The following is a 26,708-nucleotide window of genomic DNA, read 5'->3' on the forward strand; positions in this document are numbered from 1 at the left end:
TCTTGCATGGCAAACCCCCCTACCCCCTGCCCCCATGGGAATGGGGGGCTCTATGGGCCACGTCTGCCCACGGTGGAGGCCACGTTCTGGAAGAATGACAGGCGGTGATCTGGCTGTGCATGTGTGTGCGGGGGAGCTGTGGGTGGAGGGGGCCCCTGGGCGCTTTAGCCTTGGGAGACCCTGCGGGCGGAGCATGCGGTCCACATTGTGCTAGCCTCCCCCTAGGCTTGACCCGGGAGCCTGGGGTGTGGGTGGGTACAGGGACAAGGACCAGTGGCCTGGGGGAGCCGTCTGTGGACAGGGCAGCAGAGCGCAAAGCGAACACGCGAGAGGCCCCCGGGTCCCGCCTGGACTCCTTGCAGGCTGAGCCCTGGGTGGAGGTTGGGGGGGCAGACCTGGCAGAGAGTCCGAGCTCATGGCCAGGAGCCTGCTTTCAGGGCCTGTGAGGAGGCCCATGGGGATGGGGGTCGGACCTGAGCGTGGCTGGGTGTGCGCAGGGTTCTTTCTGCTCGGAACTGGCTTCCATAGGCCGCCAGAAAGCTGTCCCTTCGGAGCCTGAATGTCCAGGGAGCCCCGCTGTGGTGTGGGAGCACAGAGCTGCCTGCAGCTGGGCACGTGGATGCCCCACGGACAGGAGCCATTGTGTCTGAGCACTCCACGGGTGGCTGTCCCAGAAACCCCAGCGTGTGGGGGGCTCCCTGGGGCCAGGTCGGGTCTCCTCTGCCTTGTTCCCCCCCACTGCCCCCGCAGCCTGGTGGCTCCCTTTCCCACACCAATGTTCCTACCTGGGGAGATGAGTTTGGTTCTTACAAAGTGGGTCCTGGATTTGGGCTTTGAACTGGCACTGAGAGGAGCCTGAGCGTGAATGTGTCCACAAGCCCACCATGTCCCGAGGGGGCCCTGGAGAGGGGACCAGGTCAGGTAGGCAGAAGTGGGTGGGGTCTCACAGGAGCGATTAATACTGAGAACCCTGGTGCACTGCCCCTGGGCCTGTTTCCCCAGGGCAGAGGTGTGGGGCGGAGGGCCCGGGGAGAATGGGCGGGTAGCCAAGAAGCCCCCAAAGTGGGGAGCCGTGGGCTGTCCTCTTCTGAACTCCTGCCTTCTGTGAGGCCAGCAGCTGAGTGCTCCTGGTGGGGGCTGGGAGGGGAGAGTGGGGTAGGGGGCTCATTAGAGGTGCCCCCATCAGCAGGCTCCCGGAAGGGGATGCCATGCCACTGGGCTCCCTGGACGTGCGATCCTCAGGCGCTTGCTTTCTGAAGCTCGTGACAGACACGCCTCCCCCCTTCAGTGATTCCTGCCCCCACCAGGCCGCCTGTCCCTGCTGTTCTGAGATCACCCCCAAGACTGAAGGGGAGTCAGTGTGGCTTCGCTCTGGGGATGGCAGGATGGGGTGAGCGGGGGCCCTGGGGCGGCTGCCCAGGCACCCAGAATGTGGGTGACGGCCTTGGACAGGAATGATTGCCTTTATCAGAGAGGGGTCGATGGGGACCCAGCCCCCGCCTGGTGAGCCTCTGCGATGGCCCCCAGGGGACACTGGGCCGTCTGGGGAGACAGGTGGATGGGGGCCTGTGTGGGCAGAGGGCAGGGCAGTAGGGGCCAGGGCTGACGGCTACTCTCGGACGCCGAGGACGGGTGGGAGAGGTATCGGGGGTGACGTGGTGGCCGGAACAGCAAGGTTGGCCGCTGGGCGGTCAATAAGCACTTCATTAACTGGTAAGCCAGTGGGCAGGTGGCGGGAGCTTGGCAGACGGTTCCCTGCCTCCTGGCCACTGTGGTCTGGCTGCTGGGAAGGCTGACCCTGGTCAGCCACTTTGAAGGAGAGATGTTCTGGGCCACACTGGTGCTGGAGAGCGGATCTCACAGGTGGATGTGGCCCGGCTGGGGCAGGCAGCGTGGTCCCTGAGGCCTCTGAGGCTGGGGGCCCGGTCTCTCCCCAGGCTGTGGAGGACTGTCGGTTAGCAGTTAGGGACCTGTTTAGCCCACATGGCAAATCCCAGGTGTATGGGCTGCCCCTCTCTGGGTTTGAGGGGTGAGGCTCGCGAAGGGGGAACTAAGACCGCAGTTCCGGGCCCTGAAAGCCCTGGCCAGTCTGGCCCAGGGCCCCAGGGAGCCCCTGTCTCGTGCCCCAGCAGCCTCTGGGTGGACAGGCCTGCTGGAGGCCCTGCCGTCTTGCAGTTAGGCGTCCTGGGCAGTGGACAGGGACAGGCAGGCCAGCTCGGCAGGCTGATACTGAACGGTGGCCTCGGGGCGCCACAGCTCCCGTGCCTCCGCAGCAGACATGGCTCCCACAGATACCTCCACGCCTGCGGAGGTGGTGTGGGGAGACAGACTTCCAGAGCCTTCTTCACTGAGCCAGGAAGTGGGCCTGGCCAGGGTGGGCGGTCTCGTGGGGGAGGGGAGAGGATGGCCTGCGGTGCGGGTGTTGGGGGCTGCTACCCCAGGAGGCGGAGGAAGGGCCTGGGGTTGACATGAGGGTGCAGAGTTTGGGGGTTCAGCTTATCGGCAGGAGCTGGGCAAGGAAGACATGGTCCAGGCCCTGTCCTGCCCCTCAGCTGAGCCGTCCCGGGGGTGGACAGAGGCCTCAGGGCCAGGAGGAGGGTGCCCTGTCCTGGACCCCCTGAGAAGCAGGGTCCGGTGCAGACCGGGTTGCGGCTGGCCTCGGTCCTCATCCTCGCACCCTTGATCTACCCGCCCAGCGCCCTCCCAGACACCCCCTGCCCCGGCCAGAGCAGCAGCATCTGCCGACCCTGGTGAGCTGATGCTGGCCTGGGTCAGTATCCCGGGCGGCTTTGCCCCAGGCCTCCTACCGCCACCCCCGCATCCTGTCTCTGCTCAGACACAGGTGGTCTTGGGGGTCAGGGCCCAGCCTGGGTCTCACTGCCCCTGAACCCAGCCTCTCCCTCCCTGTCCCGGGTTCCCTGCTGCAGCCTTGCTAGGCCTCCTCCCCGGCCGAGGCCCATGATTGAGATGGGCGAGCGACCTGGCAGGAGGGGCTGCCCATGGTGGGGGGGACAGAGCGCCCAGCAGGGGTAGGCCACTGCGGTGCCCCGAGGGGCCTCGGGCTTCTCCCCGCTGCTCTGCCCAACCGAGCCCTGGGGCTGGGCCTCGGCACTGAGCGCCCCCCACCACCGCTGCTCCTCCAGAGGCTCTGCCCTTTGCCCAGGGAGGGTCTCTCCAGCCTCCTTATCAGCCACGGCGCTGGAGGAACTGGGAGCGCGCTGCCAAGGCGGCCCAGGGGCCGGCAGCTTTCAGGAAAGGTTCTGGGGTGGCTGGAGGGTGTCTGCTCATCTCAAGTCCCAGCCCCGGGCTCCTCCCGGCCCTGCACCCGGGGACACTCGAGGCCTGGAGCTCACTCGACGGTCAGGTGCTGGTCACCCAGCAGCGTCCCGGAGGCTCGGGGGACTAACAGGGTGACCTGGACCCTGTGCCCCCGTTGACCCTGCCGCAGGCCAGGCTGGGCGCGGGGGCGGACATGGCAGGGGTCCAGGAGGACGAAGCGAGGCCAAGTGAAGACCCTGCCCATCCCAGCTCTGGGGGCAGGGGTGGGGGCCACCCGCACTGGGTCCTCGGTGCTCCCACAAACCAACCAGGTGCTCCAGGCTCCTTTGTGCTGTGTGGCCGGATTCTGGCCCCGAACCGGCCACAGGGCTGGGGGGCAGTAAGAGTCTGGGGGTGGGGGGCGCTGGTGCTGTGCACCCCCCCGGCTGTGTGCCAGCCCCTGAGGGGAGCGTGTGGACAAGCTCCCTCGGGGCTCCCGCCCTCCCGCCCTGCTGACGGTGCTGATCCCAGCTCTGAGCTGCCCTTGATCCTCTGATCCGCCACAGGCCCTGGGAGGCCGCGGAGAACCTGCCAGAGACCTGGGGGGTCCGTGGGAGCTGGCTGCCCTGGGGCCAGGGTGGGGGGCGGGCAGGGGACCCTGCAGCCGGCCGGGGAGGAGGCCCAGAGCTCCCAGCATGCCGGCTGCTGCCCCGGAGGGCCCGCCCGCTGCCCTGAGCTTGGCCGAGAAGGCTGTGTGCAAGGTGGTGTACGGTGCCCCACGCCCGCGCCCGCTGCTGCTGCCCGTGGGCCTGGAGCTGTGGCTGTACGTGCAGAAGATGCGAGACCTTCGGGGGAAGAGGTGCGGCAGGCGGGCACCTGCAGGGGCGGGGGCGGGGCTCCCAGGACCCCCTGCCTGGCGCCTCCCCAGGGGGAGGCCTCCCCCCATTGGCGCTCCCAGAGACGGCCACACACCCTGGCATTGCACCCCTGCGCCCTTGACGCCTAGGCCCAGGGTCCTGCCCGCACCAGAAACCTCTGCTCTGAGCCACTGCTGCCACATGTCTGGGCAGGGAGGGGGCTGCTCCTGTGATCAGATTGGGGCTAGTGCCCGCGGGGCTCTGGAAACGCCCACGTTTTAGACCCTGAGTCCCCGGGGAGGAGAGGGCAGTTGGCTGTGTGGCGAGCAGCTGGGCAGGGATGAGCAGGCCTTAATTAAGGAGCCCCATGCATGGCCCTGGCTGTGGGGGTGCCGCTGCCCGTGGGCAGTGATGTGGCGTCTGGAGGGCAGGGCGCTCGGTGAGGCGGGCGTGTTGTCAGCGGGACACGCTGACGAGTCTGACAGCCGGGTCTCAAGGCCGGGTCCCTGACCTCCAGCTCTCAGAGGCTGCAGGGCTCTGCTTGAGTCTCGGAGAGGCTGGGGTCCCCAGGCGTGGGCCCTGCACCCTCCGGGAGGGGAGGATCAGTGACCCCGATGTGGGGGGCCGCCCGGGGAACGCCTTGAGCCTGTGGGGTGCAGGGCACAGGGCTCGGCTTCTCGGGGGGTTCGCAGCTGTGTCCCAGCCTGTTGTCAAGGCGTCACCTGGTTTTCTCGACGACCCAGGGGCAGCGCGAATGGGCGCTGTGATCTGTCTCAGAGAGGCGTTTGGATAGGGCGGTTGAGAAGCACTGGCCTAGAAAATGTTGCCTGTTTCTTAGGGAAATAACGTTGGCTCCCCCGGTAACTCCTGGTCGTTGCTCAGTCCTAATGAGGCAGGGATGAGCTCGGGGGTGCAGCCGGCTGTTTGGCGAGCACACTTTAAGTTACTCTTCCACAAGCTCTGGCGACACGCAAAGGCGGTGGGAGTAAGGGGACGGGGACAGGTTCTTGAGCTGTCTCCCACCTTTCCGGGGCGCACTTTTGCGGGCTGTCTCAGCGGGGTGGGGCGGCAGGAGTCCCCACCCTCTGTTCAGGCCCCCCACCAAGACTCCTTCTGTGCCTGCCACCCCCCCATCCCCCTCTGGCCCCAGGACAGGACATCGGCTCAGATGCAGCCTTGCCCCCAGAGGTTAGGAGGCTGGCACAGGGACAGCCTAGTTCCCTCCGAGAGCTTGGAGATTGGGCCCCACTCTAGGACGCAGGACAGGGAAGGGGCTGGGATCAGCTCCCACTGATGTGGCCCCGACCATCTCATGACCCCGTGAGCCTCCCGTCCTCAGCGGGTATCAGGGCCCGCCCCAAGCCGCTGTGCCCCTCTGGAGGGTGGCGGGTGGCACCCGGCCCAGGGGCAGCCCCTCCGCCCAGCGGCCAGGAGTCGGGACGGAGGCCGTGTCCTCCGGTTGCAGGGGCGGCTGCAGCTGCACTCATGCCTTCTCCCGGCAGTCTGGGGCCCGGGCTTGGGGATGGGGCGGGTGGGGAAGGGCAGTGAGGCTCTGGCACCGCGAGCCACACAGCGTGCTGGCCTAGGGGTGGGCTCGCCTCCCCACCCAGAGCTGCCTCTGCGCGTTCATCCAAAGGGAGCCGGGCCCCAGCCGTCCGGGGGGCCCCGTCGTGGCGAGGAGGAGCCAGGGCCCCAGGCCTGATGGCGTTAAGGGGCCCGCTGGGACCCCTGACCCGTCCTCTCTGACCAGGATGGAGGCCTCGTGCCTAGAGCTGGCCCTGGAGGGTGAGCGGCTGTGCAAGGCGGGCGACTTCAAGGCGGGCGTGGCCTTCTTTGAGGCCGCCGTGCAGGTGGGCACCGAAGACCTGAAGACGCTGAGTGCCATCTACAGCCAGCTGGGCAACGCCTACTTCTACCTGAAAGAGTACGCGCGAGCGCTGGAGTACCACAAGCACGACCTACTGCTGGCCCGGTGAGCCGGCGTCCCCACCCGCCGCGCGAGTGGCTCGGCCCTCGGGGCCCGCCCCCTTGCCGGCCCCGCCCATTCAGCCCCCGGCCCCGCCCCCATTCCCTCCCGCGTGGGGGCCCGCCCATTCAGGCCCCGGCCCCACCCCCACCCGCCCTCTTCGAGTGGCCTGCCCCTGGGGGCCCGCCCCCTTGTCGGCCCCGCCCATTTCAGCCCCCGGCCCCACCCCCATTCCCTCCCGCGTGGGGGCCCGCCCATTCAGGCCCCGGCCACACCCCCGCCCGCCCCACCCGCCCGTTCGAGTGGCCTGCCCCTGGGGGCCCGCCCCCTTTTCGGCCCCGCCCATTCAGGCCCCGCCCTCCCCGTGCGAGTGGCCTGCCCTTAGGGGCCCGCCCCCTTGCCGGCCCCGCCCATTCAGGCCCCGGCCCCACCCCCCACCCGCCCTGTTCGAGGGGCCCGCCCCCTTGTCGGCCCCGCCCATTTCAGGCCCCGGCCCCACCCCCGCCCTCCCACACGCCCCCCTTTCCCAGGGGCTCCATTCTCCTCTGGCTTCTAGAGCTTCCCCCCGCACCCCCCGCCCCGCCCCGCCGCCTGCTGACCCTCCCTGTCCACCCCCCACCCCAGCCCCCAGACCTCCTAGGCGGGGGCTGGGCTTCTCGGTTCCGAGCACCTTGGCCACAGGCCTCCGCCTCCAGCCCTGAGCCCTGCTCTCGGGACCAGCCAGCCGAGGTCGTGTGCGCCAACAGAGCTGCCACAGGGTGAATTCCCATCGCGAGGCTCCCGGTGTTCCCGGCCTTGAAACCGGGTTTTACCAGGGCCTCACCGAGACCTGGCCTGGTGGAGGGTCCATCCTGGGCTTGGCCCGCCCGCCACGGAACCCCTGCCCAGCACCATCCCAGGGACTGCAGGGGTCACCCCGGTCCTCCGAGGCCCTCATGCAGGTCTACGCTGGGCTCAGTCCTCGGTTCAGCCCCTCACTCCATTCTGCCCCCCAGGACCATTGGTGACCGCATGGGGGAGGCCAAGGCCAGTGGGAACCTGGGCAACACGCTCAAGGTGCTGGGCCGCTTTGACGAGGCTGTCGTCTGCTGCCAGCGGCACCTGGACATCGCCCAGGAGCAGGGGGACAAGGTGGGCAGGCAGCGCTGGCCAGGCGCCCCGGCTGGGACTGGGCCCCAGAGGACACCACCCAGGGTCCCGGGCGCCCTAGCTGGGAGGAAGACGGGGGACGGTCCCTGTTCAGAAACAAGGGTGCTTCTGGCTCACGCAGAGGCCGTGGGGCTGAGTCCCGGGCCCCCGTCTTCCACGTCCGCTCCCCTCTCACTGACCTCTCCGCTGAGTCCACCGACAGTGCTTGTTACTGCTGGGCCAGGGGGCGGCGGGGGTGGAAGTGGCTCTGGGAGGAAGCCTGGGCAGAGAGGCTGTGCTGGGCCCCTGACGGCTGCTCAGTGTCCTCCGGTGACCTTGTGGGGTCAGCGTCCCTTCCTCTGTATGGATGACATCACTGCTGTGGGAGGGCTCCACCGCAGAGAGGTCACCGACTCGGCCTGGGCCCCCTTGGAGGTGGCAGAGCCGGAGCCCTTAGCTGGGGTATCAGAGGGGTGACCCGGGAGGGGCAGACCCCTCCTCGTGACCCCTACCTTAGTGTCTGGACAAGGTGATGCCCTTGCACTCGTAGCCCCAGGGGCAGGGGGGACCACAAACCAGGCCGTGGGAACACCAGCTGTGTGCGTGCAGGGTCTGGGTGCCCGGCTCCTTGGGACTGCAGCTTTGGAGGCAGCCCCGGTCTCGGTGTCACCCCCAGGTCGGGGAGGCGAGGGCTCTGTACAACATTGGCAATGTGTACCATGCCAAGGGCAAGCAGCTGTCCTGGACTGCCGCACAGGACCCGGGGCACCTGCCGCCTGCTGTCCGCGAGACACTGCGCCGGGCTTCCGAGTTCTATGAGTGAGCAGAGCGGGCGGGGCCCCGGGCAGCCCCCCTCCCCACAGCACCCACCCCTGGCTTTGGCCTGACGGGCCTCGGCGCCCGAAAACCAGAGTCCTCGAGCTCAGCACTGAGCTGCCCCCATTAGGGGGCATCACCCCTGGGGGCCACGGGCTCAGCATCCTTTGGCCTGGGCGGGCGGCGGGGCGTTGCTGGCAGGGATACGGCTCACACGCACTGGGCCTCCAGGAGGAACCTGTCCCTGGTGAAGGAGCTGGGTGACCGGGCGGCCCAGGGCAGGGCCTATGGCAACCTGGGGAACACCCACTACCTGCTGGGCAGCTTCGCAGAAGCCACGGCCTTCCACAAGGAGGTGAGCGGGGCGGCGGGCTGCCTCCAGCCCCTCACTGGGCAGCTTCCCAGAGGCCATGGCCTTCCACAAGGTGAGCGGGGCGGCGGGCTGCCCCCAGCCCCTTGCTGGGCAGCTTCCCAGAGGCCATGGCCTTGCCCAAGGAGGTGAGCGGGGCGGCAGGCTGCCCCCAGCCCCTGGCTCCACCTGGGCTGGGTACCAGGGCTCCTGGGCAGGGTGGCGGGGCTGCCCCCAGCTCCTTGCTCTGCCTGGGCTGGGTGCCGGGGCTCCTGGGCTGCCCCCTGGGCACGTGGACGTCGGGCTGGCTGTGCCGGGCGGGTGTGCAGCCCTGCCACCGGCAGCGGGTGCCGGGCTGCCCTGTGACCACCCCAGGCCTTGCATCTGCGTCCTCAGCGCCTGGCCATCGCTAAGGAATTCGGAGACAAAGCGGCAGAGAGGAGAGCCTACAGCAACCTGGGCAACGCGCACATCTTTCTGGGGCGCTTTGACGTGGCCGCTGAGTACTACAAGTAGGCAGCCGCCACCGCCCGGCTGGGGAGCGGGTGGGCCGGGGAGGGCACGGGCGAGGGCGCGTGGACACCAGGCCAGGGAGGCGCCCCCCACAAGGCCTGCCCGCCCGGCCTCCCCGGGGCCGTGGGTTGAGGGGGCAGTGCTCTGTGTTACCCGACAGCGGGGCAGAGAGATGCCCTCGTGGGGTCCTGGGGCTGGATCCGCATCCCCCACCTCTGTCTACCCCTTGGAAGGGGGCTTGGGGAGCGCAAGCAATGCCCCGGCCCCCGACGGAGGGGAATCCTGAACCCCGCTCCGTTCCTGGGTGACCCCTGCTGCCCCACCCCCCCAGGAAGACGCTGCAGCTGTCCCGGCAGCTCAAGGACCAGGCGGTGGAGGCGCAGGCCTGCTACAGCCTGGGCAACACGTACACGCTGCTGCAGGACTACGAGCGTGCAGCCGAGTACCACCTCCGGCACCTGCTCATCGCCCAGGAGCTGGCTGACAGGTGTGCAGCGGGGACGCAGGCGGCGCAGGCCCACGGAGGGCTCCGACTGCCCCCTCGGGCCCCAGGCTGACCACAGCAGCCTGTCGGCTCGCTGGTCTGGGTCTGAGCCCCGCTCTGCCTCTGACCACCAGGAGACCCCCCCCGGGGCTCAGTCTTCTTCCATAGGTCAGCCGCACTGCCCACCGGGAGGGAGTGGGGAGACCCCTGGGTGCTGGGCTGGCTGGGCCCCAGTCCGCAGCCCGCTGCCCCCTTGAACAATACCTGCCCCCCTCCAGCCTCCCTCTTTCCACATCTGTGTGCGCGTCAGTCTTTGCGGAGACACAGACCAACTGACAAGACCCCTAAGCTCACAGCCGTGCGTGCAGGTCTGGGGGGTAGCGGCTACAGCAAGAAAGCTCAGAGTCCACAGGCCAGAGCCCCTCGTGGCTGGAGGAGAGGAAGGGTCTTCCGAAAAGCTGCCCTGCTAGGAGGCTTCACAAGGGGCTGTGGTTTTACTTTTGGGTGACGATGTCTTGGAGGTAGTCTGAGGCAAGGGCCGTAGGTTGTGAATGTACGTGGAGCCACTGAATCGTGCACTTTACGGGGGTTGAGGTTATATTACTTTTACCTCAATTTAAAAATTAACAAGGACTTTCCTGGTGGCTCAGATGGTAAAGCGTCTGCCTACAATGAGGGAGACCCGGGTTCAATCCCTGGGTTGGGAAGATCTCTGGAGAAGGAAATGGCAATCTACTCCAGTATTCTTGCCTGGAAAATCACATGGATGGAGGAGCATGTTAGGTTACAGTCCATGGGGTCGAGAATCGGACACGATTGAGCCAAGGGAATGAAGTCACTGCTGCCACCAGGGTGAGAGCCTCACCGGCCACCAGGGGGTGGTCAAGGCCACACCTGGACCACCGACCCTCCCCATCCTTCACCACCTCCCAAGGTGGGGACCCTGACCACCTGGAGGCTGGGGGCTCAGGACGGTGGGACTGAGTGGGCAGGCTGGCGGGCCTGGTGGGCAGACATGGACTCAGTTTCCCTCCCTGGCAGAGTGGGCGAGGGCCGGGCATGCTGGAGCCTGGGGAACGCCTACGTATCCATGGGGAGCCCGGCCCAGGCCCTGACCTTTGCCAAGAAGCACCTGGAGATCTCCCAGGAGGTGAGCCGGGCCTGCCCTGCCCTCAGCCCTGAGTCTGCCCTTCGCCAGCGTTGAAGCCCTCCCCCAGCCGCTCCTGACATTGCCTCTGTGTGCCCTGAACTTTTTCCTGGCAGTCGCCATCTCCTGTGAAGGGGCCCCGGCACCCCGTGAGGGGCCTGGTGGCCCCTCCTTTCCTGCAGCCAGACGGTCAGGAGGGGGCAGCGGGGGCCCGTTCTCGCCCCTCCGAGTGTTAGTGTTGCCTTTGGAAAGCCACTCTCCGCTGCTCCTGTCCCTGATGGAGCTGCGCCAGGCTGGGCCGCGGCATTCCTGCGCCCAACAGCCGAGTGGAAGTCACCTGCCAGGGGCAGTCCCGGGCATGAAGGCACAGCCACCCTGTGGGGAGGGTCTTTCCCTGGGACCGCTCAACCAGGCACCTTCCTAGGGAAGTGAGCCTGTCCACCCAGGCCCTCCCACTGTGACCAGGGTCGCCCCTGGGTCGGTGGGCACGGGTGGGCCCTGGCTCCCGGCCGGCCCCTCCTCGCCTCACCCCTCCCGCTCCTCGGCCCCCACCCCTCCCCTGGGAAGCAGCCCCAGGCGCAGAGCCAGGTCCCCTCCCTCCCCAGTGCTGCCCAAACCCACCACCGCCCTGTGTCCAGGGGCGAGCAAGGCCCTCAGGTGCCCAGGAGGTGGGGGGCGGGCAGGGGAGCTCAGGTCAGGGGAGGGCCTTGCTGGGGGGGCCCTGGAGCCGCACTCGGGCCCCCCGCCCGCCCTTCCTGTGTCCTGCTTCCGGGTAAGCACGAGGCCTCCCTGCCACGAGGGTGCTCGCCAGGGCTCTCGGGGATGCGGGGCTGAGAAAGGCCACCAGCTCACGAGAAGGCTCCTGTACGTACCCCGGGAGACCAAGCCTCTGGGTGCGGGGGGCCCGGTGCCCTTGGAGCCCTGGGGTGGTGGCGGTCCCATGGGGGCCCACTGACCCGGCCCCCCTGGCTGCAGATCGGGGACCGCAGCGGGGAGCTCACGGCCCGCATGAACGTGGCGCAGCTGCAGCTGGCTCTGGGCCGGCTGGCCAGCCCGGCGGCCGCGGAGAAGCCAGACCTGGCCGGCTATGAGGCCCAAGGTGAGTTACGGGCCAGAGTGGGAGGTCCCATGCCTCCTGCCCCAGGCTCTGACCTCAGCTCAGGTGTGGGGGCCTGGGAGGGCAGGGATTGGCGGGCTGGCCACCAGCAGTCGGTAGGCACTGGCTCATGCTGGGGGGCTCGGTGGGGTCTACCCCCAGACTGCAGAACGTTTAACGGAGCTGCCAGGTTAGGGACGGGGTCCCTCAGAAGGTGTTGAGCCCCTGTGCCCAGGGGGCGTCAGCCTTTGACGGAACCTGCCTGTTCTGGAGCTCACAGTTGGGGGTGGGTGAAATGATGGGGTGCTGGGGGCAAGGTGGATCCAGAGATGGAAAGTGGTGACAGACAGACAGGGTCCCTGCGGGGCAAGGGGGCCCGGGGCTGGTCCTTTCTGCCTCTGGGGCAGCGAGGGCCTGGGGTCACCCTGAGTGAGCCCCCCAGGTTTATCACCAGGGCAGGTATGAGGACAGGGAGGGGGGCTGGGCCTGGGGGAGGGCTTCTTGTAGGGACAGCGGGGTCGGGGCTGCTGGAAGGAGGGAGGGGGGCTCAACCGGCCAGAGGCAGGGTGCCAATCAGCTGAGGCTGGCTGATCGCCGTAGAGCCTGTAATCTCACTGGTGGGCTCGCCCCGTGTGGGTCAGTGACACTTCTCCAGGTAGATAGATTAGAAAGTGTGTGTTGGGGGGCAGAGGATGGGGGGTCAGGAAGGGGAGGGGGGAGGGGAGAGGCAGGGGGAGGGGTGGCCCCATGCTCCTCTCACACTGCAGGGGGTGTGGGGCGGGAGCTGGACAGGCAGTTAGCCGTCCTCTCCCGTCCAGCTCACGGAGTCCCCCACCCGTGGCTCTCAACTTTCCGGGGAGTCCAGCCCCGAGTCCCTCATGGCTGGGCTCCCTGGGGGCCCGCCTACCCCGGCCTCCAAAGCCCCCTGGCCCGTCTGGCTGCCGTGTCGGGTCTCTGGGGCTCTGGGCTGTAACACTGGCGGGTTTGTGACAGTGGTCAGTCTGGAAGCCGGGGGCACGCGTCACCCTCTGCGATGGAAGGGAGGCAGCAGAGGCTCTGGGACCCTCCGCCGCCCTCATTCTGGGGGCACTGTGGCCCCTGAGGGTGGGATGCAGTATGGCCCCCCCTTCCTCTCGCTCCCCACCCCATCCCAACCTGTGCACGCTGACATCTTCTCCGCAGGCGAGGTCTCCGGAGAGTGGCAGCTCTGTCCAGAGCCCCCTGGCATGCCTGCTCTATGGGACCGCCCTCTGGGAACCCCAGCAGCGGGTGGGGGCAGGGCCAGGCCCAGCATCTGGAAGGACTCCCCCAGAGGCACGGCCCAGCGGCCGTCTGCTCTCCTGGTGTTTTCCTTCTCCTCCAGGCGGGCAGAGAAGAGGGGGCCGCGGGGTGGGGCGGGAACAAGGCGGCCTCTGTCCTCCCCGCGCCTGCTCTTCTGCATAGCCCAGGGCCAGATCCTTCCCCGCCAGGGCCCCCGGAAGCCTCCTCCCCCAAGGCCGCCAGCGCCCGGCTGCCAGCAGACGCTGGATGAGGCTGTCCTCTCGGGAGGACGGCAGCAGGGCCCAGGCCTGCAGAGGCAGATCTGGGGGCCCGGGGATGCCGCTGCTGGAGGCAGGCCAGCACCCTGAGTCTAGGCAGCCCCGGAGGATACCCCGGGTCCGGTGAGCCTGGCGGGGGTGCGGGGGCCGTGGCAGCGCTGTCTGCAGGAGTGGCATCGTTTGTTCATTTATTCATTCACCGGTTCATTCCGGGGCATGCTGAGCACCGGCGGTGGTCTGGCCCAGTTTCCGGAAAGCTGGGAGACTGTCTTCTGGGAACTGTCTTGGGCATGGGGAGTGTTGGGGGGGTACAGCTGCAAACCCAGAGCTTGGTAGTGAGGGGAGGTGTAACCAGCCCTGGTGGAGGGGCGTCCTCCCAGGAGGAGGGTCGGGGGGACCGGCCACAGCCCTTGTGGTGGGCATGGCCTCGTGACACCGGCGAGGCCCGTGGTGGTGCCAGGCCTGGTGGTCACTGGCCGGCTGGGGGCCAGGCCTCAGGGCCTTTCCTCCCTGCCTTGATGAAGACCGGGGCACTGTGCAGCTGCAGGACCCAGGGTCAGCTGGGTTCAGTGCACGTGACCCTCACGGCCCTCGCTGCCCCCACCCCAGCAAAGAGGTCCCAGAGCCAGTCTGGGTGGGCGGGGCCACCTCCTTGCCGCCGGTGCCCCTGGTCAGGGTCTGTCCTCCCCAGGTGCCTGGTGTGCCCACCCCTGCCCATTCCAGTAGGGCGCCCGGGGGGCGGGGCGTGCCAGACAGTTTCCTGCACCCCTGGCGGCATGGTTGGTGCACGGGATGAGGGAGTCAGTCCCGAGCCCTGGGGGGCTGCCCGCCTGCCCCCTCTGCGGGATGCCCATCCGCCCCGCTGCCCCAGCTTGTGCCCACCACAGTCCCTTCACCCTCTGGGCCCTGCTCGGGGTGCCCTGGCCCCAGAACCCCTGGAGTCCCTGGACACCACGCATAGCCATTTCTGGAGGTGGGGGTGTATGTCGGTGTCATGTCTGAGTGAGTGCTTAGGCTGCGGGCTCTGGCCCCGGCTGACCAGGTAACCTCGCTGAGCCACCGTGTCCACGTCTGAGAAGCAGGCCGGCTGGTCATCCCGGGAAGGTGGCTGGGTGGGGACAAGGGCATGACTCACGTCCTGGGAGGCTGAAGACCAGCTCTCTGTCCGTCTGTGCGTTCAGCTAGTGGCCTGCAGCCCACCCAGGCTCCCGTGATGGACAGACCAGGGCCGTGGGGCCACGGGTGCCCACCTGTCCCCATGTCTGTCTCCTCTCCGGCTCCTCTCAGCCTGGCCCTCCTGCCCTATCAACTGCCCCATGCAGGCCCGCCTGTGGCCTGATGGCCCATCCTGGCTCTGGCTCCCCGCCCTGGGGCTCTGTGGCCTTCTCCAGGCTGTTGCCTTGTTTTGAGCCCACGTGTCCACGTCCTGGTCCATGGCCGGGACCTTCTTTGCTGGGGACGGCCCAGAGGGGATAGCGCGTGAAGCTGCCCACGGCCCCACACAGTAGGCGCTCAGTGAATGCTTGCTACCTGTTCCATTCTTAAAGTACCTACTATGTGCCGGGTTCTCTCCGAGTCTGAGGGCCGCAGCGGCGATAAAAAGTGACGCGTGCAGAAAGCCAGTCATGTTACAGGTGCTTTGGGGCTGGCTAGGGATCTGGGGTGGGGCGGGGGTAGCCGTAAACACAGCAGTAGGTGAGCCACGCAGAGGCCGCTGTCACGGCCAGCTCGAGCCTTGTAAGAAAGCCTACAGACAGGGTGACCTGCTGGCGGACACTTACTTCTCAGGGTTCTGGGGGTTGGGCGTCCAGCAGCAGGGCGTCCATGTGGTGGGGTCCTGTGGGGGGCCTTGTCCTGCATCGCAGACGGGTAGGGGTGGGGCTGAGAGTGTGGAGGGGGTGTGCCCCCCGAGGGCCTCTCTGTCTTCTGTGAGCCTCAGTCACCCTCATCACCTCCCAGGCCCCACCCCCTGGACCATTGGCTAGGAGTCTGGGGTTTCAGCATATGAAATCTGGGGGACCCAGACTTTCAATCTGTACACAACATTTAAGTGAAGACGTGAAGGAGGGCAGGGAGGGTGCCTGGAGCTCAGGGAGGAACCACAGCCTGGGTGAGGGAACAGCCGTGCAAAGGCCCCGCGGCAGGGGAGGGGGCGGGGGCCTTGTGGACCGTGTATGAGTCCCACCCCCATAGCTGGGGTGTCCCGCAGGGTCCCACAAGCAGGAAGACCCAGCCCAGAACTCGGGCACCTCTCGGGCCCTGGCATGGAGGAGGGACCATGGGGCAGGGCTGGGAGGGCAGTTCCGGGCGGACTCCGAAGGTGGAGCCGCCAGGAGCGGGGAGTGGACACAAGGACGGAGCAGGATCCCTGGGCTGGGCAGCTAAAAGACCCGCGAGTTGGAACAAGGTGTGTCGAGATGCCCAGTAGGGACAGAAACGAGGGTGAGGGGCTCAGACTGGGTGGTGGTGGGCGGTCCTCGGGAAGTTTCCAGGCCCGACCCCTGGGTGGGCAGGGCAGGAAGGCAGCCAGCGGCGCCTGAATGTCCCCAGTCAGGGCCGGCTCAGCCCTAGGACCGTTGGAAGTGCCGGGTTCAGAATGCACTGTGCAGACAGAGGGTGCATTTAGCCCGGCCCAGCCGGAGGGCCCTCCGCCTGTCGTCCACATGGGCCATGGAGGGGCCCGCCCCGGAGCCGGGCGCGGCTCAGAGGGGCCGTTGGTGGTGGGGGCCAGGGCGGGACAGGAGCAGCCGTGCGGGGCTGGGGCCCGGCGTCCAGGTTGGGGAAGCCTCGTGGGGCCTCGAGGGGGTCGGGTGAGGGCAGCTGAGAGGAGGCTCTGCCGGCTGGGGTGAGTAGGCGCCATGGGACAGGGGTCCCTCTGGCTCTGTTCACTCCCTGTGTGGGCGTGATGGGCAGCCGGGGTCCCCTCTTTCTGCTCCTCTCCTTCAGCCGTGGGCCGAGGCTATGCCCCTCTGGCTCGGGGCCTGGCAGAGGCCCACCGGCCGGCTGCCGTTTTCCATGGGGGCAGCAGCAGGCCTGGCCTGACCGTGGGGGCTGGGCAGCAGGGCTGGGGGCTGGCAGCCGGCCTGGTCCTAGGCCTGCGGACACCTTGGCACGGCTGGTTGGGCTGCGGCAGCCACTCCCTCCCCAGCTCTGGGACGGTGGCCACAGATGCTCCTCCAAGGACCCCTGGTGTCCCCAGCCTGGCCGGCATGTTACTCGGCCTTTGGGGAGCGGAGGGTGGGGCATGGGGGTAGCTTCTTCCAGCCCTGGGGGCCAGGGCGGGGAGGAGGGCACGGCAGTCCAGCCGCCGCCTCCAGCTGCTTTGGGACGCCTGCCCCATCCTTGTGAGGCTCCGGACGTTCCGTTTGTTCAGTCTGGACTGGTCTGGATGACTGGCCGCCAGAATCGGCTCCCCTCTGCGTACCGTGTCCCCCACGGTGGGTGCGATTGCGGGAGCCAGGCCCAGGCTTGGGGGCGGGGGTGCCAGGCTGGGGGCTCCCGCCCTGCCCTCCGTGGCCATGAGCCGTGGCGTGCACGCCTGGCCGCAACGAGGGGCTGGACGGCGCGGCCTCTGAGTCTAGCTCCCCTCGCCTCGCCACAGGTGTCCGCAGGGCAGCTCAGCCTCACAGGGAGCCGGGTGCTGTGGGGCTCGGAGGGCAGCCCACCACGTTCATGACTGCGGCTCAGTGGGCATCTGAGACGGCTCCCCTGCACGGGGGGTGGGCAACATGCTGGCCCGCCCGTCTGACCGTGGAGGGGGAGGAGGGCGCCCAGCTCCACAGGGTGTTAACAGGTCCAAGGCCAGAGACGGGACCCCCAGAGTGTCCACCACCACCCGAGGCCTTGCTTGCCCCTCGCCCTGCACTTCCTGGGCTTGTCCAGCCGGGCCCTCAGAGGCGTGCTTGCTCGGCCCCCCCGGGAGGACCTGGGCTTTCTGCCGTGTGGGCAGGGTGCAGGATGCGGGAGCCACAGAGCGGAGGCTGAGGCCCACGGCTGTGCAGACGCAGGAAGGGCGTCCTGGGGAGGGAACAGCGGACGCAAAGGCCGGTGGGGAAGAGCCAGGCCCAGAACTCGGTGGGAAACTGGAGCGGGGGATGGGCCGGCGAGCCAGACTCCGCCTGGCCCCTGTGCGGTCAGCGCCCTCTGGACACCCGGGTACTTGTCCAGGCGGGGCACGGAGGTTGTGTGGACATTGCGCTGGCCCCCACGTGGGTTAGGAGGTGGGAGCTGGTGGTCCCTGGCCCCCAGACTGGCTGATCTCGAAGCCTGGACCTGCTGCCAGCTGACCGGGCCTGCTCTCTTGCAGGGGCCAGACCCAAGAGGACGCAGAGGCTGAGTGCGGAGACCTGGGACCTGCTGAGACTACCCCTGGAGCGGGTGAGTAGGGACCTGTGGCCGCTGAGGGACAGGGCGTGACCAGCCTGGGGGTGTGTGTTGAGCTTATAAACACTCGCTGGGACTCATGCCCGCATCTGGTCCTCGCCAAGGGAGACCGATGTGCCCTCTGCGGCTCAGGACCCTGCACGGGCCCCCCCTGCCCAGAGAGGCCCCCGGAGGCCCCATGGCTTCCATGGGCTCCCTTCACCCTCCCCTTGGTCCGGCCAGCAAGGCTCGACACCCCCCAGGGTCAAGCCACGGTCCTTAAATGTGGCAGAACCCCCGCGGCCTGGCCAGCCCCCATCCCTGTCTGCTCGGGTGGAACAGTGGGCCCTGGCGCTCTGGACCCCCCCAGGGGAGGGTGCTGTGTGGCCCTGGAGCCATGGCCTGCTGTCTCGGAGCCTCTGGTTCCCACAGTGTACTGGACGCTGGTCTCCATTGCAGACAAGGCTCAGGGCCGCCCACGGTCACCCAGCATTCAGCCTGGGAAGGTGGACATTTGAGGGGGGAATCTGAGCTCCTGCAGCACCGCCCTGCCTCTCCCTGCCTGCTGGCCACCCAGGCCCCTCATGTTATCTTCCCTCGGGCACCTGAGTGTCTCCGCCTGGGTTGGCGACCCTCTGCATCCCGTGCTGGGGAGTGCTGCTTCGAACCACTGGCCATGCCCAGCCTTCCCCCCTCAGGAGCAAAATGGAGACAGCCACCACGCGGGGGACTGGCGGGGGCCCAGCAGGGACTTGCTCCCTCTCCCCGTGAGGAGCAGGAAGTACCAAGAAGGGCCCGACGCGGCTGAGAGGAGGCCGCGGGAGGGCAGCCATTCCCCGCTGGACAGCGCAGACGTCCGGGTGCAGCTGCCTCGCACGGTAGGTGACCCCTCCCCGGGCGCTGGTGGGGGGCTCCACCGCCCACCCTGCCCCGCCCGCCTGGAGGCCAGGCCGGGGTCTCTCCAGGGGCTGAGGTCGTGGGTCTTTGCTGACCCCTGGCTCCTGGTGGACACAGGTCCTGCTGAAAGGCCAGGGCATTCAGTGCAGTGTTGACTCACTGGCCGGAAGGAGGCCTCACTGCAGGGACTGCAGGCAGCCCAGGAGGGGTCTGCAGGACAGCTCAGGGTGCCGCTCAGGTCCTCAGGCCTAGTCAGCAGCCCCGTCCTGGGGACACAGTGTGCAGAGATGAATGGACGGGCCGGGTGATGGGGGAGGCAGGCAGACGGGGGCGCAGGGGGAGGGGCGGGCTTCTTGCTGCTGAGCAGGCGTTCCACTGTGCCCAGGCGCCTAGCTGGCCTCTCCAGGGCCTCAGGGTCTGGTCAAGGTGCAGGGGGCACAGAGGGGCACATGCCCCAATGCGTGCGGGTTCAGAGGTCAGCCTGGAGCCCTCCCCCCTTGCAGAACCTCTGGGTCCAAATCTCTGAGAATTAGTCTAAAAATAGTTCTTTCAGGGGCTTAGTCAGCACCTCCCAGCCTCCGCAGGCCGTGGGTGCTGTGTTGGGTATTCTTAGATGCTTTGCACCCATCTTCCCACGAGCCTGGGGTGGCCTCCGCTGACCCTACCTCACCCCAGCCCCACTGGACGGCTGGCGGATGGCCAGAGTTTGTGTCCGTGGAGTGGGATGAGGGAAGGGTGTGGGGCTGGGGAAGGTGCTGGGACTCCTGCTTGGGGCTCCATTGGGCCCCAGATGAGAGGGCCTGCTTGCTGCTGATGCTGCCCATGGGAAAGGGGCCGGCCCTGGCCCTCCCCTCGGCCCCTGGGGCCCAGGCTGTGCAAGGATGTTGTCCCCAGCGCAGCAGCGACTTCAGGGTCTGACTAGGTGGTCTGAGAGGACTGAGTATTTGTCCTGGGACAGGGGTTTGGGAGCAGGGCCATGTCAGCCCTGAAGGTTGGGGGCATCTTGGAGTGGCCCAGCCAGAGAGAGCTGGGCAGGGCAGGACTTGGCCAGGGTGCCGGGGAGCCACAGTGGGCTCAGGAGCAGGAAGGCCTGGCCTCTGCTCATTGCCCCACTGCCTGGCTTCACCCAGGACTGTACGTGCCAGCTGATGGTTGTCCGTGCTGTGAGACGGGGGCTGAGTGGGGGGGCAGAGCCTGCACCCCAGCTGCTTAGCAGCACCCCCGCCCCTGCAGCAGGAAGTGCAGAGACTAGTCTGACTCTCGCGAACCCTCAGCCACACCTGCCTCCCTGCACAAGGGCAGTTTTGGAAGGCGTCCCCAGGAGGCACCTGAGCCAAAGCCGTAAACCCGACCCTCCCTTGTGGGGCCCCTGAGCCTCGGGCCCCGAAGGCAGGATCTGAGGAGGTGGGCACAGGCCGCCCAGACACAGCCCAGCCGACCTGCCTGTCCACTGGTCCAGCCGCTCCGCACGCCTGCAGTCCGGGGATCCCTTCTGCCAGACAGGTGGTCGCCGAGGGGCAGGGTGTCACGGGTGCCCGTTCACCGCAGCCCTGGAGGGGACCTGAGCCCCTGGGAGGGAAGGAGATGGCTTGAGGGCTTCCAGCGGGGAATGGTGGGCTGGGGTTTCTCAGGATCAGCCCCTGACACCCCTAGGCGGGGCCCTGTAGAGGAGAAGGTGGGGCTGCAGGCCGAGTCGGTGCCCCTGAAGAAAGATCCCACGACTCGGAGTTCAGAGCCTGGCTTCTTGGGCTGGAGGCCTGGACCCCGATAGGCTGAGCCTCATGTCCAGCAGGCACCTGAAAAGAGGCAGCCTCGGAGGGCCAGTCCCCGCAGCAGCTCTGAGCCCTCGGTGGAGGGGGCTGGACAGAGGGGCCCAGGAAGGCGCTCTGGTGTGCCCATCCCATCCTCGCCTCTCCTGCGGGGCTCGCAGCTGCCTCCCCAAGAGACCTTGGGTGGTCAACCCCAGGCCAGGCGGACACTGACCCCAGAGTCCTCCAAAAGGAGAAAGGGACGCTTCCTGGGGCAGCTGGAGGCCCAGGAGTCTGCTCTGGCTGAGGGGTCTTAGTCTGAGGCCAGGCAGAGGTCGAGGGGTCTGCTGCATTGGGAGGCGACTGTGCAGGGGGCCCCCAAAGCCCAGGACAGGGAAGGACCCCACCCTCTGTCTCCTCCCCACGCTGGGCCAGCTCAGGCAGGAAGCAGGGGCTGCTGTCCGCGGGAAGGTGCTCCCCAGACAGGTCCCACCCCTACCCCGCTGCAGTGACCGCCCGAGGCTCCAAACTCAGGGAGATCCATCTCTGAGTGTTTACAGAGAGTATGTGTGTGTGTGTGTGTGTGCGCGCGCGCGATCCAACTCTGAGTGTTTACAGAGAGTATGTGTGTGTGTGTATGCATGCTCGCAATCCGTCTCTGAGTGTTTACAGAGAGTGCATGTGTGTGTGTGTGCGCGCGATCCAACTCTGTTGACAGTGTGTGTGTGCGTGTGTGTGCACGTGCGTGTGGTCCATTTCTGAGTGTTTACAAAGTGTGTGTGTGCGTGCATGCCCCATCTCTGAGTGTTTACAGTGTGCACGTGTGTGTGTGTGCGCACATGCACGCGCTCCATCTCTGAGTGTTTACAGAGAGTGTGTGTGTGTGTGTGCTCACAATCCATCTCTGAGTGTTTACAGAAAGTGTGCGTGTGTGTGTGTGCACACGCGATCCATCTGAGTGTTTACAGAGAGTGTGTGTGTGTATGTGTGCACACATGCACACGGTCCATCTCTGAGTGTTTACAGAAAGTGTGCATGTGTGTGTGTGCACGCACATGATCCATCTCTGAGTGTTTACAGAGAGTGTGCGTGTGTGTGTGTGCGCACATGCACACGATCCATCTCTGAGTGTTTACAGAAAGTGTGCATGTGTGTGTGTGCACGCATGTGATCCATCTCTGAGTGTTTACAGAGAGTGTGCATGTGTGTGTGTTTGTGCACACGCGCATGCCCCATCTGAGTGTTTATAGAAAGTGTGCATGTGTGTGTGTGTGCACATGCACGTGACCCATCTTTGAGTGTTTACAGAAAGTGTGTGTGTGTGTGTGCGCGCGCACGTGATTCATCTCTGTTTACAGAGAGTGTGCATGTGTGTGTGTGTGCACGGGATCCATCTCTGAGTGTTTACAGAAAGTGTGCGTGTGTGTGTGTGTGTGTCCACATGATCCATCTCTGTTTACAGAAAGTGTGCATGTGTGTGTGTGTGCATGGGATCCATCGCTGAGTGTTTACAGAAACTGTGCGTGTGTGTGTGTGTGCACGCAATCCATCTCTGAGTGTTTACAGAAAGTGTGCGTGTGTGTGTGTGTGTGTGTGCACGGGATCCATCTCTGAGTGTTTACAGAAAGTGTGCGTGTGTGTGTGTGTGTGTGCACGTGCCCATGCCCCATCGCTGAGTGTTTACAGAAACTGTACGTGTGTGTGTGTGTGCACGGGATCCATCTCTGAGTGTTTACAGAAAGTGTGCGTGTGCGTGTGTGTGTGTGCACGCGCCCATGCCCCATCGCTGAGTGTTTACAGAAACTGTACGTGTGTGTGTGTGTGCACGCAATCCATCTCTGAGTGTTTACAGAAACTGTGCGTGTGTGTGTGTGTGTGTGCACGGGATCCATCTCTGAGTGTTTACAGAAAGTGTGCGTGTGTGTGTGTGTGTGTGTGTGCACGCGCCCATGCCCCATCTCTGAGTGTTTACAGAAAGTGTGCGTGTGTGTGTGTGTGTGCATGCACATGCCCCATCTCTGAGTGTTTACAGAAAGTGTGTGTGTGTGTGTGTGTCTGCACACATGCCCACGATCCATCTCTTGAGTGTTTACAGAAGGTGTGCGTGTGTGTGTGTGCGCACGCGATCCATCTGTTTACAGAGAGTGTGCGTGTGTATGTGCACATGCACGTGATCCATCTCTGTTTACAGAGAGTGTGCATGTGTGTCTGTGCACACGCACATGCCCCATCTCTGAGTGTTTACAGAAAGTGTGCATGTGTGTGTGTGTGTGCACGCGATCCATCTCTGAGTGTTTACAGAAAGTGTGTGTGCATGTGCACGCGCCCATGCCCCATCTCTGAGTGTTTACAGAGAGTGTGCATGTGTGTGTGTGTGTGTGTGCGCACATGCACAAGATCCATCTCTGAGTGTTTACAGAGAGTGTGCGTGTGTGTGTGTGCACGCACACGTGATCCATCTCTGAGTGTTTACAGAGTGTGTGTGCGTGCGCACGTGATCCGAGTGTTCACAGAAAGTGTGCATGTGTGTGTGTGTGTGCATGCGCCCATGCCCCATCTCTGAGTGGTTACAGAGAGTGTGCATGTGTGTGCGTGTGTGTGTGTGCACATGCTCAAGATCCATCTCTGAGTGTTTACAGAGAGTGTGCGTGTGTGTGTGTGCACGCACACGTGATCCATCTCTGTTTACAGAGTGTGTGTGTGTGCGCGTGCACGTGATCCGAGTGTTCACAGAAAGTGTGCATGTGTGTGTGTGTGTGCATGCGCCCATGCCCCATCTCTGAGTGGTTACAGAGAGTGTGCATGTGTGTGCGTGTGTGTGTGTGCACATGCTCAAGATCCATCTCTGAGTGTTTACAGAGAGTGTGCGTGTGTGTGTGTTTGCACGCGCGCATGCCCCATCTCTGAGTGTTTACAGAGAGTGTGCGTGTGTGTGTGTGTGCGCGCGCTCGAGCCCCATCTCTGAATTTTTATGGAGAGAGTGTCTGTGTCTGTGTGTGCGTGCAGCGGGGGTGGGCGGGGACGGGGAGGTGCCCTCGCCCTGGGGCCTATTTAAGCATCAGGCTGACAGTGCTGGGTGGGTCTGGGCGGTGAGGCAGCGCTGGGCATTGCGGGCAGGGCTGCCCAGCAGGGACCCTGGCTTCCTGCCCAGGCTCCACGTGGTCCCGCGCCCCATCCACCTGGCCGCCGCTGGAGTGGCTGTGGATCCACGTGAGTCTGGGGTCCCCAGCGCGGTGGAGGCTCGTGGCCTGTGGGAACCGGACTCAGGTGGCCAAGCGTTCCCGCCTGGGGGCCAGGGCGGGTGGATGGTCAGCCAGTGCAGTTCCCCAGGGGGCCGGCACCGTGGGGCAAGTCCAGGGCATTTGGCCCCCGCCCTCTGTCCTGGGCAGCTGGCAGCTGGAGGGGGCCACCCGGGCTGGGGGTGGGGAGGGTTCGCGCCACCAGGGCCAGCTCCTTCCTCCTAGGGAGAAGGTGGGCTGATGCTTCTGCAGGAGGGGCTGGAGTGAGCCTCAAGGAGCCCTGACTTCTGGACAGAAAGACCGAGTGGGGCTAAAGAGAGGGCGGGGGAGCGTGGGGCGCCCAGGTCCCCAGGTGCGTCCTGCTGGGGTGCAGGGCCCTGTCCCGGGAGAAGGGCACGGGCTCCCCCTCCGCCTGTGGCCTCAGTCCAGCAGTGTCCAGCTCGAGAGGCGCCCACCCTTCACAGGTGTTCCCAGGCTCTTGGGGGGGACAGCTGCCAGGCCCCGGGCTGGTCCCGGGTTCTGGGCTGAGGTGGCTCTGGCACGGCGCCTGGGGAGCCCAGCTTGGGATGGCGCCATGGAACAGCCGGGAGGGGGCCCCTCTCAGCCCAGCCCTGGCCACAGTGGAGGGGCCTTCAGCAACCTGCCCACTCCAGGTGCCTACCTGGAGTCTGAGCTTCAGCCCGCAGGAGGCTGGAGGAGTGTTGGGGCACACATGTCGAGTGACGTGGACCCCCCCGGGTCACCCCTCTCCTGGGAGGGGCCTGGCCCATGGTTCACCTGGGAGACCCCAGCCGGGGCCAGAGGCGGGCTGGGGGCCCGGAGCACCAGCTGTCCCCTGAAGTGGAGCGGGGCTGTGCTCAACCCTCACCCATCAGCCCGGGGCCCCCACTGGCCTGCAAGCAGAGCCCTGTGCGGAACCCCCTCCAGTTCACATTCGGCCCCCGGCCCCCAGCCGCTTTCTGCAGGTCCCCAAGGCCCTGACGAGGTGAAGCAAGTCCCCCAGCCAGGGCCCCTCTGGGCTGGTTGGCGTGGGCTGTCCCTTCCCTCCAGGCTCCGTGGGCACCCACAGGAGAGCAGAACCCTGCAAGGCAGGACTCCGAACTGTAACCTCCAGACTTGGCTCTGGGCCTGCCCTGATCAAGCAGGGGGTAAGGAAGGGGGTAATCTGAGAGCCTGAGCCTCAGCGGGGTCTCCTCGAGAGCCACCCACTCGGCTCCTGCCCCGCCCCACCGCGCTCACGTCGGCCAGTGGAGGCCGACATGGGCCTACAGCCAGAGCCCGGGTCTCAGCAGTCCCGGCTGTACTCCAGGACCGAGCCTCTTCCCAATGAGAGGGGCGGGCGACGGGCTGTCCAGAGCACTGGGGGTCCTGCATTTCCGACATGCCCTCCACAGGGTGTAAACTGAGGCCAGTGGAAGTGGGCTTGCCCAGCACCCCCTGCCAGGTGGGACTCAGCTTGCCTCAGTGACCTGGTCTCATGCCTGTCCACCTCATCCCACCCCCTAGCCCAGAACCGTGGCCCCGGCCCTCCCATCCCAACCCCACCGGGGGGGCCTTTTCACCCCAGCGTTGGTGCTCGCCAGTGCACACTGATGCCCACTGTGGGCATCTCCCCCAGGACTCCAGCCTGGCGTCCTGGCTCTCGCCCTGCCACAGCGACCCAGAGCAGACCCCGGGCTGCTGCATGCACCCCTTGGCCAGTGCTCGGAGGACGGGGTCGGGGATGACGGCGCCACACCTCTAGCCTGACCTCAGCCCCAGCCCAGGGTCCCGGCCCCCACCTGAGCTGTCCTCCGGGCCTGCCCACTGATCGGGGATTTTATAAACGGGTCCAGAGTGAGGCTGGGGTGGAACACGCCCTCAGCTCCCCCAGGGCGGGTTCCTTGCCTTTGGGGCTGGCACCTCCTGGGTCACTGGCAGGGCCCTGGCATCTGGAGTGTGTGGAGCGGCTGTAAAGGCTCCTGCCTAATGAGGGCCTAGTCGCTCACCCACTTGCTCGTCTGTTCATTTAACAGACAGTGGTGAGTGCCAGGCTGGGTGCCAGGGCTCCAGAGGCATACAGGCACGGGTGGTGCTCACTGCAGGGAGCAGACACGAGTGCCCAGGGGGCCCGGGGCACAGGGAGGCTGCTGGCGGGTGGCGGTGACTGCCAGTGCGGGGAGGCACACCAGTGTCGCGTCTGGGGAGGCTGAAGGAGACCCGGACGGAGCGGTGGCTGAGGGAGGGGAGAGGTCGGGGAGAATGCTGGGGGCACGGGGCAGGCGAGAGAGGAGGGTCCGGACCTTGGTCCGAGCCGAGCAGCCTCCCGGCCGTGTCCGGGCGTCCCCGCGGGACAGCAGGACCACCTTGTGGCTGGCCTGGAGCCAGAGCTGACTGCCCGCCCGGCCCGCAGGGCATCCCCCGGGCCCCGTCTCCCGACGAGGAGTGCTTCTTCGATCTGCTGAGCAAGTTCCAGAGCAGCCGCATGGACGACCAGCGCTGCCCGCTGGAGGACGGCCAGCCCGCGGCCGCCGAAGCCACAGCCACCCCAGCCCTGGAGGGGAGGGTTGGTGAGTCGGCCCCCACCCCGCTGCAGGCTCTGAGGGTGGGGCGGGCCAGCTGTAAAGTGCCCCCCGTCACCGGGAGCCCTGGGCTGCAATCCTCGGTAACCTGTCACCCTCCCGTCCCCCGGGACACGCCGGGTCGTGCAGGGAACAGGCGTGGGAGGCTGGGCTCTTTGCATTCCCCCCTCCCCGTGGGGGCCCCTGCAGGGCTGACTGAGAGCAGCCGGGGTCTGGGGTCGGCAGAGGCGCTCTTGGGGGCCCCTGGGCGGGGTCCCTGCCTCCCCGGCCTGACCTCTGGCGCCCTGCAGCCCAGCCCTCGCTGACAGCCTCCCCACAGACCGAGGAGTTCTTTGACCTCATCGCCAGCTCCCAGAGCCGCCGGCTGGACGACCAGCGTGCCAGCGTGGGCAGCCTGCCCGGCCTGCGCATCACCCACAACAACCTGGGCCACCTGCGTGGTGACGGGGAGCCCCAGGAGCCGGGGGATGAGTTCTTCAACATGCTCATCAAGTGCCAGGTGGGGCTGCAGCCCGGGTCCCCCGCCCCATCTGCGCCCCTGGCCGGGTTAGTCCAGGCCCCCTCCTGGCTGGGGACCTGGTCCTTCTCTCTCAGGGTGTCTTGGGGGACCAGCCCCCCCTGGCTGGCTCAGCTGGTGTTACCAGGTGCCCGTGGTTGCTCAGCCCTGTGCACCTCGGGCCGGCCCTCCCTCGAGCTCAGGAGGTGAGCTGGGGGAATCACCGGGCCCCCGGGGTCATGGCCTGGGGTAC

The 26,708-nt window shown here is 66.6% G+C and overlaps 1 protein-coding gene across 7 annotated transcripts in view; it reads left to right on the forward strand.

Moving 5' to 3' along the window:
• Positions 1-26,708, forward strand: part of GPSM1 (G protein signaling modulator 1) — a 35,541-nt gene that overhangs the window by 6,657 nt on the left and 2,176 nt on the right. For 4 of the 7 annotated variants that reach the window (XM_070799581.1, XM_070799578.1, XM_070799579.1 and 1 more), the window contains exons 2-13: positions 5,866-6,087; positions 7,077-7,212; positions 7,886-8,028; positions 8,257-8,380; positions 8,771-8,886; positions 9,219-9,374; positions 10,413-10,521; positions 11,494-11,617; positions 17,459-17,529; positions 18,213-18,392; positions 25,791-25,947; positions 26,250-26,458. In XM_070799581.1, the coding sequence (XP_070655682.1) occupies positions 5,867-6,087; positions 7,077-7,212; positions 7,886-8,028; positions 8,257-8,380; positions 8,771-8,886; positions 9,219-9,374; positions 10,413-10,521; positions 11,494-11,617; positions 17,459-17,529; positions 18,213-18,392; positions 25,791-25,947; positions 26,250-26,458 (1,746 nt within the window). In that variant the 5' untranslated portion in view covers position 5,866. Of the gene's footprint in view, positions 1-5,865; positions 6,088-6,721; positions 6,840-7,076; positions 7,213-7,885; positions 8,029-8,256; positions 8,381-8,770; positions 8,887-9,218; positions 9,375-10,412; positions 10,522-10,771; positions 11,383-11,493; positions 11,618-13,149; positions 13,276-17,458; positions 17,530-18,212; positions 18,393-25,790; positions 25,948-26,249; positions 26,459-26,708 lie in introns of those variants that run through there. The other 3 variants (XM_070799580.1, XM_070799583.1, XM_070799584.1) reach the window with 3 other exon arrangements.

The sequence above is a fragment of the Bos indicus genome, chromosome 11, assembly GCF_029378745.1.
Source record: "Bos indicus isolate NIAB-ARS_2022 breed Sahiwal x Tharparkar chromosome 11, NIAB-ARS_B.indTharparkar_mat_pri_1.0, whole genome shotgun sequence".
In the NCBI taxonomy this organism is placed as follows: domain Eukaryota; kingdom Metazoa; phylum Chordata; class Mammalia; order Artiodactyla; family Bovidae; genus Bos; species Bos indicus.